Source organism: Rhincodon typus, chromosome 1 (assembly GCF_021869965.1).
Source record: "Rhincodon typus isolate 14 chromosome 1, sRhiTyp1.1, whole genome shotgun sequence".
NCBI lineage: Eukaryota > Metazoa > Chordata > Chondrichthyes > Orectolobiformes > Rhincodontidae > Rhincodon > Rhincodon typus.
In genome coordinates, this window is record NC_063332.1 from 83,368,411 (window position 1) to 83,388,327 (window position 19,917).

Sequence of the window (19,917 nt, forward strand, 5' to 3'; positions counted from 1 at the left end):
ATGGTATTACCATCATTGAAACCCCCACTATCAGCATCTGGCGATTATCATTGACCAGAAACTCAACTGAATTTGCCACAGAAACACGATGGGCACAAGAGCAGTTCAGAGGCTAGGAATATTATAGTGAGTAACTGACCTTCTGTCTCCCCAATGTCTGTCCATTATTTACAAGGCTCAAGTAGAGAGTGCGTTGGAATACTCCCCACATGCCTAGATGGGTGCATCTCCAACTACACTCAAGAAGATTGACATCATCAAGGACAAAGCAGCCCACTTAATTGGCTCCACATCTACAAATATCCACTCCCTCCACCACTGATACTCAATAGCAGCAGCGTGTACTATCTACAAGATAAACTGCAGAAATTCACCAAAGAGCCTCAGACTGTACCTTCCAAACCCATGATCCAGAAGGACAAGGGCAGCAGATACATGGGAACAACACCACCTTCAAGATCCCGTCCAAGCCACTCATCATCCGGACTTGGAAATACATTGCTGTTCCTTCACTGTCACTGGGTCAAAATCCTGGAATCTTCTCCCTCTTGGCATTGTGGGTCAACCCATAGCAGGTGGCCTGCATGGACTCAAGAAGGCAGCTCATCACCACCTTCCTGAGTGCAGCTAGAGATGGGCAATAAACATCAACAACATCTGCATCTTGTGAATGAATGAAAAAAAAATCACTTCCTCAAAAGGCATGGATACAGAATGAATAAATATTTTGGGGGCAGAGATAGATAGATACTTGATTAACAAAGGAATAAAGGATTATCCGGGGTACACAGGAATGTAGAATCCACATTAAAATCAAATCAGCCATGAACTCATTGAATAGTAGAGCAAGCTTGAAGGGCCAAGTGGCATACTTTGGTTCCTAACTTGATGGACAGAAACACCCAGGAGTTTAAATACAAAAATCTGCAAAAAGTGCCTGGTAACCTCATAGAATCTTGGCTTATATAAATAAGGGGAAGAAATGTAAGAGCAAGGAATGAGTAATGAATTGATTGGTCAGGATAGACTGAGAACTGAGTTTGTAGCTTTGGGCACTCCATCATAGAAAGATCACTAAAGCAGCAGGGAATTTGCAGCATAGCTGCATTGGGATGATGCCGGGTAAGAATGGATAATTATGAGAAGAAAATTGAGATTCTTCCACTTGAGCAGAGATGACTGAGAAGAGATCAAGTTTTTTTTTAAATTATGAAGAGTTTTTTTATTGTGAAATGGTAGGAAAACATTTCCTCTGGCTAGAGTTTCTGCAATTGCAGTAACATCAATTTAAAATTTTCACTAACAGAGGAGGAGAGAGATGAGCAGACATTTCTTTACTCAGAGCACTGTTCATGTATGGAATGCTTTGCCACAAAGCATGGTTGAGAAGACAGAATCTCACCTTTTAAAAGAGATTGGATAAAATAATTGAAGCAGAATAATATGCAGTAGAATAGGGAGAGAGTAGGGTTCATCATGCAATATCCTATTTACCTATCTGTGCAGCAAAATTAACTACTTCCCTTTTCCCCTAATTCTGAAGAAGCGTCACTGAACCCAAATAGTTAATTCTGCTTCCTCTCCACAGATGCTTTCAGACTTGCTGAGTTTCTCCAGCAATTTCTGTTTTTGCTTCCTCTTTGGAATGTCTGCAACAAATCTGCACCCACTGCATGACTTGGTAATTAAACTGATTTAAGATTGTCCTAGCAGAGAACTTGTACTTACATGTTGGACCACATGGCCTCATTCCAGCTGTAAAGATCTACCAGAGGTATGTCATTGAAGAGGAGGACAGTGAAGAGGATCAGGCCATGCAGGAGCAGTACGCATCCCTCTATCTCAACTCATTTAACACCAGTCTCAGTGTCATTTCCTTTCTTCTCCCATGCAACAGCTGAAAATGGTAGGTAGGGCATGGGAGACAAAATATATTAGGTGATGCTAATGAAGATTTGGCACTGGATGATTTACAGAGCTTGAGATAATAAGGATATATCTGCTTCATCTTAGAGACTGCAGAATCAGATGTCCTTGGTTTTGGGTCTTGGAAACATTATCTCCTGTATGATCAATTAAAAAGATACATAAGGAAGTCAATCTATATAGAGTCAGATGAGTCAGTTTGGCAATTGACATCTGTGACTCTGTAATCTGCAACCCTCATTTGCAGTAACATTGAAGAAGAGCTATTCTCTGTGTAGATATGAATGGTAGTTGACCGAGTGTGGCATCAAGGTGACAAGCAAAAATCAAGCGAATGGAGATCAGGGGAAGTCTCTCCACTGGTTGGAATCATACCTGGCACAAATGAAGATAGTCATCTGAGCTTTAGGATATTGTTGAAAGGGCTTCTCAGGGTAATGCCCTAGGTTTAACCATCTTTAGCTGCTTCATAGAACATAAAACATAGAACAGTACTGCACAGTACAGGCCCTTTGGCCCATGATGTTGTGCCGAACTTTTACCCTAAACCTAAGGTCTATCTAGTCTCCATCCCTACCTTATACTATCATCCATATGCCTGTCTAATTGCCGCTTAAATGCCCCTAATGAGGCCAACTCCACTACCCTCTCCGGCAATGCATTCCACACCCCTACCACTCTCTGAGTAAAGAACCTACCTCTCACGTCTCCCCTACATCTACCTCCACTCACTTTAAAACTATGCCCCCTCGTAATAGCTACCTCCACCCTAGGAAAAAGTCTCTGGCTGTCTACTGTATCTATACCTCTGATCATTTTGTATACTTCTATCAAGTCACCTCTCATCCTTCATTGTTCTGAAGAGAAAAGCCCTCGCTCTCTCAACCTTTCCTCGTAAGACCTTCCCTCCATTCCAGGCAACATCCTGGTAAATCTCCTCTGCACCTTTTCCAACGCTTCCACATCTTTCATGTAAAGAGGCAACCAGAACTGGACACAATATTCCAGATGCGGCTGAACCAGGCTTTTGTATAGCTGGAGCATAACTTCACGGCTCTTGAACTCAATCCTTCTATTAATGAAAGGTAACACCCCATACGCCTTCTTAACAACTCTATCCACCTGGGTGGCAGCTTTCAGGGAACTGTGGACATGAACCCCAAGATCCCTTTGCTCCTCCACACTGCCAAGGATCTTTCCCTTAACCCTGTATTCTGTTTTCAAGTTTGTCCTTCCAAAATGAATGATCCCAATGATATTCACAGCATCATATGATCAGAATTGGGGATGTTCACTGATAATTGCACGATATTCACCATAATTTGGAACTCCTCAGATACTGAAGCAGTCCATGGTGAAATGCAGCAAGACCTATTCAATATCCAATATAATGTTCACCTCACTCAAGTCTCAGGCAATGACCATGTCCAACAAAAGAGAATCTGATCTTTGCACCTTGACATTCAATAGCGTTACCATCACTGAGTCGCCACAATCAAGATCTTAAGTTACTATTGACCAGAAACTGAATTGTACTAGCCATATAAATACTGCAGCAAAAAGAGCAGGTCAGAGACTGGAAATCCTGCCATGAGTAATTCAAGTCCTGACTCTCCAAAGCCAGTCCACCATTCATAAGGCACAAGTCAGGAGTGTGTTGGAATATTCCCCACTTGCCTGGATGAGTGCATCCCCAAAAACACTCAAGAATCTTGACACCATCCAGAAGAAAGGGCCTCACTTATTGGTACCACATCAACAAATATTCACTCTCTCCACCACTGATGGTCAGTAGCAGCAGTGTGTACTAACTACAAGATGCACTGTAGAAATTCACCAGTGTTTCTTAGACAGCACATTCCAAATGCATGACCAGTTCTATCTAGAAGGATATGGGAACACCACCTCCTGCAATTTTCCCTCCAAGCCACTCACAATTCTGACTTGGAAATAGAGTGGCATTCCTTCAATGTTGCTCTGTCAAAATCCTGAAATTCCCTCTTGAACAGCATTTTAGTCTAATTATAGCATATTGACTGAAGCAGTTCAAAAAGTTAGCTTCATACCCCTTCTCAGTCCTGGACAGTGGGAAAGAGATTAGACAGATATGTATGCACCAGCTTTGAGGTCCGAGGAGATGGGATTGCTTCTGCTCTTTCAAGACTGTCCTTTGACCAAGCATCCAGCTATCTAATCTCCTCTATGAGGCTTGTTCATGGCCACATGATACAATATGGGTCATTTGGGACTGAGATAAAGAAATATTCTTCACTCAGAGGGTAGTCACACTGTGTGATTCACTGTGAGAGAAGGCTGTGGGGGCTGTTTCTGAGTATATGCAAGAAAGATTGATAAATGATTAGATTTTAAAGGCATCAAGGAGTATGGAGAGAAAGTAGGAAAATGGTGTTGAGACGGAGGATCAGCCGTGATCATATTGAATGGCTTTCTCCTACTCCGGGTTACTATGTTTCTGCATCTGTTCATGTGTTGCAGTGTCACGTTTTGTTTGATAACAGAGAGTTATATAATCGTCAGCTACTAGTGGTCTTGCCTTTGCTGGTCAGTGCTTCCAGGATCTGCTCGCGTCCCGATAGCTACATGGTGGCAACGGACAAACAGGCGCTAGGGAAGCACAGGTAACAACTGAAGCACAGGTAATGCCATGGACAACAGTAGATCAGTTTGTTACTCTGAGGCTGCAACATTGGTTAAAAACAAAGGTTTGTGAGCATTTGCGAAGAGCGGGTTACAGCCATCTAACAGCCCGAAAACACCAAAGCCGAACACATTTAATGGCGACACTCATCTAACAATATTGTATTGACTATAGCTGAAGGTTATTATTAAGCTAAAGGTTACACAAGTGACCTGACTATTTTATATGATGTGCGAAGTCAAAGCCTGAGGATATTGCTGAGGGTTGAAAATCACTCCCATAATCCACAAGAGCCAAAGGTTCATCAACTGTAGCTCCCAAACTGGAGATGGAATTTGTTCTATTGTATCCTTAGACTAAATTAGTTTTTGTTTGAAAGAAGTTGATGAATGGGAAACGTTCAGTGACACCAGCGGTCTGTATTTTTAAATCAAAATGTCAGGGTCGAATATTGCTCAATATGCTACCAGCGGGGAGGGGAAGATGGTATACTTTTCGTTAAAAAAAAATAAGATTTTTCAGTTGGTCATGTTCAACCTGAACAGCCCAGGGACGTAATAATGTGAAATTTCCACACTTTACAAGTTTCCCCTGTCATAGAGGAGTCGCGTTGGCTTTAAGATTTCCCGAAACACTTAATGCCCCCACCCTCAGGCGTTTTAATCTTCACTTTAAAAGATACTTCGATTCAGTGAAAGCAGAAAGCAATGTCTGGCTGGACACTGTCTCCCAGTAGTATTCACATTTTTAACTCGGGATTCTATAAAACAAAGTCGGGTCTAGCATGTGGGTGTCAGCTGTTGCAGATACACTGGTGGGACAGCATTGTGTGACTGTTCTGAATAGGGGCCTAGTTCTTGCAACAGCATGCTGATAACAGTAACGATGGCCATAGTTGCATGGATGTATTTCCCGCTAATGAGAGTAGCGCGCATTCTCAACAACATTGTGAATCAATGTCTAAGTTCATCATTTCCTATACTTTTGCGAACGCTGAATTGCAGAAATTAGAAAGCACAACTTAATAGGTCAAAGTTAAGGTCATTAGCCAAAAGCAGAGAAAGCAACCCCCACTGTGCAACTCCCAGCTTTATTTAAATGTTAACTCTTATGTTAAGTGAATGGCACGGAATTGTGAACAATATTTTAAACTAAGAACTGGAAAACATTAGAGAGAGTCATTCACTTTCATGCATAATCGGTGTACATTGTTTGTAGTCACATAGATCAGTTGTTATGAGGTTAATAAATCGACTGATAAAATCAGCGTAGATATGATTTAAAATATACATGAGTTACACACACAATGCAGAAATATTAATACTGCACTGCTGCGAATTAACCACCTTCAAGTAGTGTATCCGGTTTTGTTATTCAGGTATGTTGCGATAGAAACTTTTACTTACAGCTTTTACACATTGTATTTAACTCACCACAGAAACAGGAACGAAAATTTTGCAGCGTCATAATTTGTTTACGCATCCATTTAATCTGCGCCTAAGGTTTACATTAAACGCTGCACCATGAATTAAAAGTGACTATCATTTTCTTCCTCGTAGGCGGAACTCATTGTGTATGGTGACACTAATCAGTTAATTCCACTGAACCTCTGGATAAACAATAGCTGGTTGTTGAACAGTAATGGATGTGGCCAGCCCTGTGGATGTCCTTGCTGTGTGTGTATCCATACAGCTCTATGGCAGCCAGGTTGCCTGAGGGGTTGTACATGCAAAACTTAGGACAGAAGCTGGTTAATGAGCCTGACCCAGACTCCCCCAACAGCACTTCAATTGATGCTTAATAACGATTTGACAGGTGATGTGAATAATACTAATAATAACGTCAATTACTAATACAAAGGCAATTTGACAGCTTTAGTGCGATAAAGAGACCCCGTGATCATATATTTCTATCCGTCTATCTGTCTGGCCTTCTGTGTTTTTAAAGGATATTTTATTTTTTCACGAGCAATCAATTTCATATTCAAGTGTTTAACTGGAAGTAAAATAGATCATGCCGAATAGTGTGGTCACACGACATTTGCGAATATATTTTTCAAATATATATTTACCTCTGTCAGATTCTACCCTTTGAATGGGTGTACTCTGATAACATAAAATCGAAACGCACAAAATGTGACACCTTTTCTGACCACTACTGAAAGTTATCCCTGATATCTAGGCTTGATTTCTTCCTAAAACTGTCTGCAAAGTTAAACGGTCTGAATGCAAACTGAGCGCTGTGAGCAGTGTGTTTAGACTTTCGAAGATTGTTTTAATCACAAAGCTCTTTAAGCACGGGTGCTCCTTGCAATAAGTCTGTATTTAGTAGTACCATATTGTAACAGTCTATGCTATGTGCTGTTCCAGATATAAAATGCAACGATTCGTGTAGAAAATCCAGCCAGAATAAGTTCATCCTTCCTTATTTTTGTTTGTCATGTTACCTGGTTGTGAAGACTAAGCGTCAGTGTTAAACCGTGCCACACTATATATACTTTAAATTGAAAGGCACGGCCATTTGAACCTTAATGTCTTTATCGTAGTGATAAAGGGATGTAACATCCAACTCCGATTCAATTCTAAAGCATTGAAATCATGTCAGAGCATGGGATGCTAAATCGCTGGGAGAATAAATGAAATGTTGACAACGGATTCCGTTGAAAATTAAATTCCATCATCTTTGTGCAGTTTCTTATGAATCAGCCTCGTGTTTAGTACTGGGAGATTTAATGATGGCAGATTTTTATCTCTCTAAGGTCGATAGCAATTTTTGTTCTGTTAATGTCCACTAAAAGCTCAGGGTAATTTAGTAATTGATTCTAAGGACAGCGACTCTCCATTGCTCGGCCAGCATTTTGGGGTAATAACTTTGCTAATTTTATCCATCAGAATGAGATTACCATGCTAATTCATGGGCTGCACTTGTCTTCAGGTCACAAGGGGCACTGGGATGTAAATTGTCTGATTAAACACAATCCTTTCGGTGAGGACAGGCAAAGCAGAGAACTAAAATCACACATGTGACAAATATCCAGCAAATTCCTTTACAAAATATCTCAATTTGAACAACCACCCCCACCGCACTGCCACCTTGTTATTGGAAATACTCTGCTGAATGTCGATAGTATTATTTTTCATATTGCAGCAACAAATGTAGATAATTGTATCGGTGGTAAAACACGATCAAGAATGGTCTGGTGATTACTTATTAATTAAAGCCAGATTGGGGGAAATGCAATATATTGCTTAAAAGAATTCTTAAAGGCGCCGTTTCCCGTATATTAGAGTGACATTTATTCTGGGGAGGGGATTCTCGCCCTATAATTGTAAAACTGGTCATATAAAAATGAGCGTGATCTTGAGTGGGTACCGCCTTCAATACGATTGCGCAAGAGCAGGACTCATATACATCTCCTAATGATCGGTGCAATGGATAATCCAGTTCATAAAGATGACAAACGCGAAGAAGGAGACAACACGAAGGCGAGTTGGTGGGTGGGGGCTGCCAGTGTACCGGCTTGATCTTACAGGTTTAGGGACTGGTTCATGGCAGCCGGCAAAAAGGCCTCTCACTAATTGAATTTCGTTTTTCCTCCTTTGTCATGGGCAGATGTCACTTTACATCTGTGCCTCTGTTCAAACGCTCTGCTTCTTTAAGCTTAGCAGATGTTCCCTCTCTTATAAATACTGTGAAGCTGGCCGGGAGCCGATGCACAGTTTTTACATGCATTTGGAATCCTTTTTCTTTTGAAAAAAAATCGGTATAGTAGTAATAACCTGAATCATATACTTCGCCATTATGACCTCGAATCAGTGGAAGAAATTTCGAAAGGACAATTTGCTTTCTATTATAACTTAGCGGAAACTGCCTGCTGATTGCTCATTTTCAAAACAAAATAATGCCAATAGTGGATTAAAAGTATTTTCAGTGATGTTAGCCATGATGTTTCTGGTCAACATAAATTGAAAGGAACAAACATCAACGAGAATATATATCAAACACTGGTGAGGAATTGAACACAATAACACGAATAATGAACAGTCTTTTTTGTTGCATAGTATTACCATTGTTGCAGGATGGCTGCATTGAACGGCGTTTCTATTTAGCGACTACATGTTGGTGAATCATATCTAATTGAAGAGATAGGAATATTTTCATATAATTCTCACTGGGGCTGTGATATTATAGCGGATCCCACGATGTTGTGTTTAGCCTCGGGTGAAACATCTCCTTAAAGTGAGACGTTATGCTGGCCTTGACAAGGCGTTTTCAGTCAATACATAACAGAAATACAATGGCATTTTGTTACGAGTTGTTTTGTTTCGCTGTCTTTCAACATTCCAATCTCTTCTTTTAAAAAAAACACAAGGAAAGAGGGAAAAGAAAATGCTTTCTCCCTGATTCACGCCTGGAATGGAAAGAACAATTGCTATGTGCTCTCTATTTGCTACAAATCATTGCAAATACCTAAACTCGTCACTTCATGCGTCCCCGTTCAAAACGATTGCTATATTTCTCAAATATCGCTGCCACTCCATTGAATTATATTTGTAAATAGATTTTTTTTGAAATGTATTAGAAAGTTTTGTATTGTGTTTAAAAGGAACTGAGCTTGAATGTGAAATTAATAGACACTGCTCCCCTTTTTTTTCCAGAAGAGAACCTCTTCAACTGATTTATTATTTGTGCTTCTCAACGTTTCTATTCACATCTGGTACCAAAGTCGGTTCTGAGCTTTTTTTTGTTGTTTTCCCGAGTTTGCAGACAATATTCATGGTCTGGCTCCTATCCGCGCCTTTAATTATGTTGGTCCCGGTTTAAAATTCGAAACGGGTGCTCCAGCTTTCAGTTCTATTAAATTATATTTGGTTCGGTCTTCCCCCCTCCACTTCCCTCTCCCCAGACGCGTGGTGGATGCCTGCTGGAGCAGTTGGTCTATAGTTTTAATAATTGAATTAGCCATTTGGTACAACTTTTTAGCCGGAGCTAGGTCGCCAGAAGCTCGCGTGGAGAGCGCAAGTTTAACAAAACAGGGAGCTGCTGATTGTCAGCCCCAGTCATTTATCCTACAACTCCATAAAACGTGGCAACAAAAGATTTTCCCCCTTTTGGAGGCAAAGCAAACTTACAAAAACTAGAAAGAAAAGCAAGATTCAAGAAAAACGCCTCCAATTGTGCAGTGGAGGCATTTCTGCTTTCACGTTGCTTTGTTTTTCTGTTTTGTTTGATGCAACTGGGTTCCGTGATTTGTCAGTTAAGTTCTGAAACGAAAAAACAATATTGAATGTGTCAAATATATAGCGCCAAACATTGCTACTTGTCTCAAGAATTTTATACACCGGCCGATGATGCAGAATTAGACCCATAATCATTCGGTTAGAAGGTGACAGACATAAACATTGTTTTTCTGGATGCGATTAACGGTTACCTAACAATTCAGGAGGGAGACGGTGGTGAATTTGATGTTATTTTATGGTAACAAGTTGGTAGTAGCAGCATTGATGAAATAACATTTTGAAACAAATCTCATTTGTCCTTCTAGTCTGCTTACAGGTCAATCGAAGGATTGAATAAGCAGCTTTCAGCTTTGAGACAGGGCGAAGGCACTGTTGATCTTTGAGCAGGAGAGGTGACACGTGTCAAAAATTGCCACCTTCAAATGAGAATTCTCATAACCGGGCTCAATGGAGGTAGATTTCCACGTCTAAGTCTGTGCAGAGGTTGACAACTCAGCGTAAAGCATCCCCTGGTGCCGGTACCTACTGTACCTGTACATTTAGACCAGGCCATTGCGTAGCTGCTCCATTCAGTTAGTTTGGTTTGTTCACTATGACCGGTACTAGCCAGTGAAACATTGCTGGTTTCTGCCTCTACTTCACCGAAATATTCAAATTACCTCAAACCTTAAATGGAACCTGAAAAGCAAGCGTTTATTCCTATTTATAACATTACGATGCAGCATTTGGAGAAAAAAAAGTTTATTCTTTTTCTTAGGACTATTTCAATATCAGCCGTCGTTGTTTATTGTTACTCCACAGAATGGGAGGGGGAGAGAAATGGCATTCATATTCATGACTGAGGGAATAAATAAAGATGAATACTTGTAATAATACTCAGATTCACATTCGTCTTTGCAGCTCTTTAGGTTTGCAACTGAACAGATTTGGAAGACAGATGCTTCCCTCGCCTTTGTCGTCTGGCTGGAGACGGATGATGAGAAAGCAATTTAGTGCAATGTGCAATTTGTTTTCCAATGTCACTGGTAACTTTGTTTTCATTTCCCCGGTAAACAACAAAAAAAACAATGTGTACAAAGCACAAAAGAAAGCTCTTCTTTATCAAAACCACAACTCAACACTGATTAAATCGGCCATCATCAATAAGCCTACAGTTCTCTATAACCTACCTGCTTCTAAATCCTGCTGTTTTCATTTGTAAAATGAGATACAGCCTCATCAATCCAACTTCAGCATCTTTAAATATTGTTTGTTGTACAACATTACCTAAAAATGATTTTTAAAATTCTGTTCCCTACTTTTACTTTCTGTCCTATTTATCTTTATAGCCACTGACTATTAACTAGAATACACCTACACATCTGAATAAGCTGTTTTAAAATAATCAGGTTTTGTTTTCAGCTATTTGATGTTTACATTTTAAAAGTAATGTTAGCCTTTTATTTCCGGTTTTGTGCTGGTATTTTTTGTGATCCATCATGTGAGATGCGATGCCTCTTGGATACCAATAAACAATATATTGCATACACTACACTTGGAATAATGTTTTTCAATTTCGCTTGGTATTTAACACATAAAAGACTCATTGATGTAATTACACTAATTTTCTAATTATTTAAAATCACATCAACTGTTGCCTTATATTAGAGTGTTTCCGTGTAAAACGCACTCTTCACAGTTGAAGGATTAATTAAAGATTAAGAATATCCCGTAGAGCGTTGGATTAAATAACATTGTACTTTTGATTCATGTTTTTAACCCAATTCAAAAATTTTTTTCCAAAAAACCTCAGAAATTACCCGTCGGTGTAAGTGAAGAATAGTCCACGGATTTACTTGATTTACGGATTTTATACTGAATAGCTTCTTCCCGTATATACAGTTCGGTTTTGTTTAAAGTACATAAAATGATAACTGGACCATTTGGTCAAATTATATTCCTAATCTTTAATTATGTCGATGCAGTGTCATCTTTTGCATTTCCGGCATTACAAATCGTAAAAATATTTCCCGCACCCATTGCACCAAGCGCGGGATCTGCTGGCGACAGTCAAACGAAAATATTCTTTTTTTTTCTTTTATTGTTAATTATTTGAACAGATTAAATAAATGAGAAAACATTACTTCTAAAAACTATACCGTCGCATCGCAGAAAGATGTTCAAACTGATTACCCTTCAATGTACAATATCGCCTTGCCCACACATTTCCCAGCCAGGTGTGTTTAAAATAAAATCTCTTTATTTTTTTTTCCACTCTCTGTTTCTCTACGCCGGCTCTGTTTATGCACGGTGTCAGCGTCCAGCGAATGTCCACCCGTGATAACATTTCACGCACAACAGGGAAGAGACTTGTTGTTAAATTGAGCGTGTAACATTATTACAAAAAAGGCGGACCATGACACCCGGCTTCCTCTCCGAAAACAGAAAATATCTCAATTTGTGCCCTAGCTATGATCGCTTAAAAAGCTTAAAAGCGTAGGGAAATTGGATCAGGGAGAATCGTCACCCAACTTTCATTATTTAAAAGTAGTCTGATTGAATTAAGGGCAGGGATATGGTTAGAGGGATGATGGAGGGGACTCTGTGCGTAATGGTGTGGTATTAAATTCTAATTAGAGATGCAGGAATCAATGATAGGGAGGTTGGGCAGCTCAGTCCCCCTGTGCCAGCCCAATAGACTGATGAGTTATTGTCATGTAAAAGCGAAGGCAATAAGACCACCGCTTTGCTATTGTCCAAGTGGAAACAGCCAAGTTTATTATGAGGACTATATGCTCTAGAGACCTGAGGCAAGGCAGCTCATAGGAGGCATTTTGATAAAACTAAGCTCTCCTCTTAGAAAGAAGCCCAGTTTAAAGCAGACTCTGTGCTGTGCACATCTACCCACCAAAGGCACCTTCTTTTACTCTCTCTCTTCTCTTTCTCTTTTTCTCATTCTTTTTTTTTTGGCCAGATATCCAGAGCCTTTTCAATGTATAAAATGGAATATTCTTACCTCAATTCTTCTGCCTACGAGTCGTGTATGGCTGGTATGGACACTTCAAGCCTTGCTTCAGCTTATGCTGACTTCAGTTCTTGCAGCCAGGCGAGTGGATTCCAATATAATCCTATAAGGACCACATTCGGGGCCAGCTCGGGATGTCCATCTCTAACTCCAGGATCCTGCAGCCTTGGAACTCTTAGGGACCATCAGAGCAGTCCATATGCAGCAGGTAAGGACCCTTTGCAATCCTTTCCAAAGAGTACCCCTTCTCCCCGCAACAAACATGTATATAGGAAGGTTGATTGCATTTGAAAATTGAAATGTGTTTAGTATTTACCAAACGAAATTTGCTTACACAAATGAAAGAATTTATCACGTTAGAAGCGATTGCAGGCAATGGGTAATTCAGTTACAGGGTTACACTATACTAGTCACACCCGAACCGCCAACAAAATTATCTTAAGCTGCCAAAATGATAGGCATAATTTATTTACTTTGCGATGATACGTAAAGCTTAGAAAATCTGTCCTGGTGTAATTAAATAACCAAAGACTAAAGCTCATTACCAGAGTGTCTTTAAAGCAGAGTGGCTTGGACTGGATACGACGATCATTTTAAAACGTTAGACGAACTTTAATAGGCATAAAATTTAGGAAAGGGAATTTATAGACAATTTTGCACAAAATAAATATATTTAAGCTAAATAAAAACATTAAAATGCTAAATCGTCTGATTTTATTTCTAATTGCATTTCCCCTATATTTTGAAGGAAAACATTCAGAATAATTTCTTCATTTTTATACCATTCTTCATTCCACTAATTATAGCTTGATTTAATCTCAGGTCGTGTCATACACTTAACTACACTTTTTGATACCTGGCTTCTCTTCAGCGAATTGAACAGCGTAATTGCAAACTGCCTCCTCATACATCTATCTTGTATTTAAGTACAAGTTCTCAATTTCATTGTTTTCTAGAGAAGAGTTCATTATGTTTCCCTACGTTATTTTAAGTGCACTTGCATTTCTTTTTGTTATAATTGCATTGATTTGTGGACTTGTCCCTTGGCTCTCTGCTTTCGCACCCAGTGCCATACAAGCTGTTCACGGATCACGGCGGCCTGAACGAAAAACGGAAACAGAGACGGATCAGGACCACTTTCACCAGCGCTCAGCTGAAGGAACTGGAGCGGGTGTTTGCTGAGACCCACTACCCGGATATTTACACACGCGAGGAGCTCGCTCTGAAGATAGACCTCACCGAGGCCAGAGTGCAGGTATTATTGGGGAACACTGATTTAGGACAGCACCATTTCCGTTTAACAATTGCATTTTCTCAACTCTACGTTACTGCAATATCAATAATACTGACAATAGATTGGTACCTTTCTACACATCCAGTGACACCATTGCACATTTGAATAACGCCTTACTCTTGTATGCATTATTGACTAGCGACTCTCCAAGAATTGGCCTTGTTAGAATGGAAGTACAGTAACAATTTATCCGCACATATCTGTTTAGCAGGGTTATCTTATAGAATGTGCAATGTAATATTCTCTCTGCGGTTATGTAAGTTACTGCAACATAGAAGGGAAATCACATCAGAGATAGACCTGACTGAGCAGGGAAAATCTGAACTGTGAAATAAAACGGGATAACACGGACACTCTCCAGTATGTTCGTGATATGTTCATATAGACTGTAGATGGGCGCAATACGTGTGTGAATTTATAAAACCGATAAACAACGAGGTAGACAGTGTGAGCCCTAAAGGAGTTAGCAGTTAACTCCCGAAATGCTTAGACGGGAATGTAACCGCTCCTGTCTCTTCATGCACTAACAGCAGGCTCAGGAACCCTTCCCCTCTACAAGTATACCATTAACCTTCACCCTTGACTTGTTTCTTTATTCATGCTCGGGTCTGTCCGGCGTTTGAGCACTTTCTGCTCATTTAGTGTCACGAGTTGATAGTGTGATTTGAGCAAATCTGTTCTTTGGTCGCATCGTAATTTCTCATTTACCAACACACAGTCCGTTCCGGTCTCGAACTCTTCTGTCTATCCTTTTTCCTGCTTCAGGTTTGGTTTCAGAACCGGCGAGCTAAATTCCGCAAACAGGAGCGAGCGGCAGCGGCGGCTGCGGCCGCGGCCAAGAGCAGCGGCTCGGCCAAGAAATCCGACCTGCGCTCCGAGGACGACAACAAAGACTCGAAACCGGCCGATCCCGACAGCACGGCTCCGGGTAGCTGTGTGCCAACCCCGGGCGCTGGCGGCGGGGTGTCTGGCAGCGGGGGAGGGGGAGGAGGTGGAGGCGGTGGAGCAGGAGGGGGTGGAGGTGGAGGAGGTGGTGGTGGTGGGAGCCTGGGGGCCGGGGACTCCGCCAAGGCTGCTAGTGCAGCGGCTGCAGCGGCGGCGGCGGCGGCAGCAGCGGCGGCTGCGGGAGTAGCGGGTACCGGCTGGGCAACAGGTCAGGGCGGAGTGAGCGCAGTGCCCGACTCAATAGGAGGGCCTTTCGCCAGTGTGCTGTCCTCACTGCAGAGACCCAACGGAACCAAAGCCACTTTAGTAAAAAGCAGCATGTTCTGAACCCTTTTCCCCTTCGATCTTTCAGCACTGGGATTTCAAAAAATGTTTAAAGAAAAAAACGACAAAAAAAAACATTTTGTGTGTCTTTCTACAGCAGTGTTCTGTGACTAAACTGTAAGTGTTATTCTCAGTATAAATTGTCTTCTCTAGTTGACCTCAAAAGTCCCTCCCTTCCCTACCCCCTTACCCTCCCACCCCACCACACACACACCTTGTAGTCTATCTAGAGTGTGTTTATGGATAATTCAATACAAAACAGATCATCACGGGTTGAGTTATTTTGTTTAGGTAAAAGCTGGTTCATATTATAATAATAATGGTATATATTTTTGTTAAATGCATGTTGCCGTCCTCCCCGCCCCCACACCTCTGTCCCGTTCGAAATTATGGTGAGCATAATCTTCATAAATTATGTTCAGGAGTTCAGAATTATTTATATGTGGTATAATGGATGCTTATATTTAAATAAGGAAAATATTTCTACGTGTGCATATAGTTTTCCAAAAGTGTACCATTAACTTGATTGTTGATAATAAAATGCGAAGCAAAGGTTGGAATATGTTTCTGTTTTTTGTTACTAAAATTGTGGCGATATAACCTAGGAGCTGAGGGATAAAAAGTAACCTAAAACAGGGTAGCAACTGTGTGTTGTCAGCTTCAGGCTACAGGAGAATGTCAATGTGAATTTCTTAAATATTGTTGGCCTACATAGAGTGAACATTATTCTAATATATATTAACATCTGTTTCGTCTTGTGTGGAGAAGCTCAAACACATTTTTAAATGGAGTGGTTTGAATTACGGTATTTATAAACAGATTGTGATTGTATTAGTTTTCATTTTTAAGTGTCATCTTTGATGGAAATACCAGAGACGACAGAAGCAAAACTGTGAAATCATAATAATAAAAAAGCAAAACCCATTTGCTGATTAATGCTACAGTTTCACTTTGTGTTGTCTGCATATTCGAAACGTTAATTATCAATCCGTTGCATTTACCCCTTTTTTCTTGAAGACGAATGTTTCAGCTAATGATAGAAAACAATGTTTCAATTTAAATAAACAGCTACTACATTTCGCTCGTCTTTTTTTAAACTCTCAGAATTATGTTGGATTTTCCTGATAAAAAGCCAGTGAGATCTTACAACGAATAAAGATGAATCGGTTGTTTTTGTCACTTAAAGTAGAATCAATCAAACTGATATCAAATTTTTTGCATAAACATACAGTATAGTAATGCAATAGTTATTACAAGTTAATACCATACAAACCGAGGGTTGAAAAGGAAATTAAACTTGCATTTATTGAACCCTTTCAGCGCCTTAATATGTATACTTTTGAATTGTATTCACTGTCATTACGACAGTCAAACCTCCCCCAGCATGATCCCACAGATTGCAACAAAGTATATGATCAGATCATAAAAGCAAAACGCTGCAGAGCTAGAAATCTGAGGTAAACATCGAAAAACACTCAACAGGTCAGACAGCACCTGTGGGGAGAAACAGCTTCTCCGTAGATGCTGTCTGACGTGCTGAGCATTTCCAGACTTTTCCCTGATTGTTGTACGTAATCAAATGATCTGTTTTTGTGCTGGTGCTGGCCGTGGTGAGGGAGAATCTATTTCCTGTTTGATAATGAGACCAAAGCAAGCACCAATTGGTCCTCCCGAGTTAGTTACGTACTATTCAGATTTAACTAATAAAAAGGTTATTAAGTCTTTCCCACTGTCTTATGAAGGACGACCCGTATATGTCCACCATTTCCTCGTTAATTAAAAGCAAGTGCGAGACCAAATGAAATGTAAAGTGATTGATTTTGTCACATATTCCTCTAATATTAGTGAATACTGCATAAACCATGTACAATAGGAAACGACTTATAATAACCAAATTCTATTAGGTTTTTCAAAAAGAAAATAGTATTTTGTTTTTCAGATTTGACTGCCCAGGTACAGTATCTCATCAACTATCAATATCCGTTAAAATAGATCAAAACCGGGCATGCCCCCACTGAGTTTAGGAAATGCAAAGAGATCTGTAGTACAGTACTGAATCTGGACATTATTTGGTTTGTTTTGGATGAATTGAACGTAAGAGATGGCTCTTTGTAAGTAGTTGGTTGTCAATAGAAATAAAGGGCGGATGGGAAAGATATTTTGTAATTAACCAGTTCAGAGGCGTTATTACAAAGCTCTGGAGCAAGGTGGGACGTGAGGCCGGGTTCTCTGGCTCAGAGGTAGGGACACGACCATTATGCCACATGAGCCTCTCAAAGCAGTTAGGAAACACAAACCGGCCCAATCTACTGTTAATAGCAAATAATTTATATCAATCATGGCCAGATTGTTTAAGGAACGTGAAAGATAAAACAAAATGCTCACACACATATGATGAAAAGGTAGTACATCGGCGTGTTCAATGGCATGTACAGTAGTTGGCACACAGCATGCAGCATGTCTCAAAGAAATCTTTTCAATTTCCCGAGACATTTTAGCACATATTTTAAAAAAAACACATCCTGCAAATAAACCTACAGATTCGAAAGGAATCTACTACGAAAAATGTTTGCAACGATTTTCACCTTTTCCCTTTTGTAAGAAATAAGCTTGGAATGATATTCATTCAGGAAGGTGCTTTTGCTAGAAAGTTAGCGCTCACACAACGACCAGTGTAAAGAACAAGTAGGACGCTTTTGGACAAATCAAATATATTTTCATTGCTGGCTTCGAAAGTCTCTCGAATAATTGAAGCAATTTCCTTTTTATATCAAAAATCACATTATTATAGAAGAGGTAAATTCCGCACCATATCACAACATTTCAACATCCTGCTCAGACATCTTGTGCAAAAACCTGTGACCAATACAATTAGTGAAACAACTATCCTACGACGGATCACTTAAAAAAAGGCTGCTACAATATTTTCTCAACATAAAGCAATGATAGAAATCGAAGTTACGGGTTTTCCTAGATTGGTGCTAATGATTCCTGGTATGAGAATGAAAAATTGTCTTGTATCTCAACGATGCCACAGATTGCAAGCAGATTGAGAAGTAGTCATTGATATTTCTGTGCAGATCCGATCAAATAGATTAGGTGCCATTCTCCGATGTTCTCAGTGAACTCCCGTCAGGTTTGAATTCTTTATATCTCCCAATAGCGATTTCCATCAAATAGTCGGTGTCAGATTCTGTTAAACTGCTGGGGATTCATGTCAAATAGTTTTGGTGCCGGTGGGTGATGCCTAACTCTCATCAAATAGACTGAGTGCGAAGCCCTGATACAGTATTCTAAGACAGCTTCAATCAATGATATTAGACGCTAGTACAAGTCCCCAGTGCCCTACGAAAGAGTGTGATCAAATAGATGAAAATGAACCAAAATAGAGCCAATTCATAAAATCCCAAGAGCCGTTTCAAACAAAATCAAGGGATTTCAATATTTGATGTTACAATAAACTTTCCATAGAAAGGTGTCAGTCAGTAATTCGGTAATGGAATTTCCACCAGCTGTTGATCTCAATCTCCGTTTACCGATGGAGGTTTTCATCATGCAAATTTCTTACCAGTCATTGGAAATCTATATTCTAGTCCGTCTGACTGTGAGTTTTCAAATATTGTGACACTTTCCTTTTTTATCCAGAGTACTAGTTTGTGATAACCTATTAGACGCGATCATCAAACCGACTAGCTACAATTCTTCACTATTCCAAAAGAAAATTTCTCCTCAAAACCACATTGAAGTGTTTATCATCATTGTGTTAGCAATAATTCAATTGGTAGCATTCTTCCCTCTTGGCGAAAAGGTTGTGGATTTGAGCTACCCTTCAGAAATGTGAGCACAAAGCTCTAGGCTGACACTAGTTGAATACTGGGAGTACTGCACTGTTGGAGGTCCCTTCGATGAGATATAAATGGAGACCCTCTGTGTTCTCTTAGGCAGGTATTGAAGATCTCATGATCAATCTTTATCCTTCAATCAGCATTACAAAAACAAATGGCCAGGTCATTATCACATTACTGCAGGCCATTCTTTTAGAAGAAGGTGAAGAGGCAGAGGTCATAGTCCACATTTGCACCAATGGCACAGAATGAAGGAGGGATAAGGTCCTGGCTTTGAGGCGTGAAACAAGAGGCTGAAAATCAAGACCTTTATACAGAAATATTATGATTACTCCTAGTGTGACATGATAGTAAGAAGTGTGATGATTGAGTGAATGAGCACATCACTGAAAAAGTGAAGTAGGATGGACAACTTTAGTTTCTGGGGCATTGAAATCTATAATGACTCAAGTGGGATCTCTTATAAGAAGAATGGCTTACACTTTAGTACGAATGGGCTTAATATCCTCACAGGGAAATTTGTTGGTGCTATTGGTGAGGGTTCCAATTAGCTGCTCAGGGTGAGGAGAACCTGAGAGTAAACTCAGATAGAATAAAAACAATTGTTTCAGAGATAGTAGGAACTGCAGATGCTGGAGAATCTGAGATAACAAGGTGTAGAGCTGGATGAACACAGCAGG

The 19,917-nt window shown here is 40.1% G+C and overlaps 1 protein-coding gene across 1 annotated transcript; it reads left to right on the forward strand.

Annotated features, from left to right (window-relative positions):
• The first annotated feature begins 12,581 nt into the window (after positions 1 to 12,581).
• Positions 12,582 to 16,190, forward strand: phox2bb (paired like homeobox 2Bb). The gene is made up of 3 exons (XM_048602247.1): positions 12,582 to 13,037; positions 13,897 to 14,084; positions 14,889 to 16,190. Exons 1-3 carry the CDS (start codon positions 12,797 to 12,799, stop codon positions 15,393 to 15,395), a joined length of 936 nt encoding a protein of 311 aa, XP_048458204.1. The 5' UTR covers positions 12,582 to 12,796; the 3' UTR covers positions 15,396 to 16,190.
• Positions 16,191 to 19,917: the final 3,727 nt, after the last annotated feature.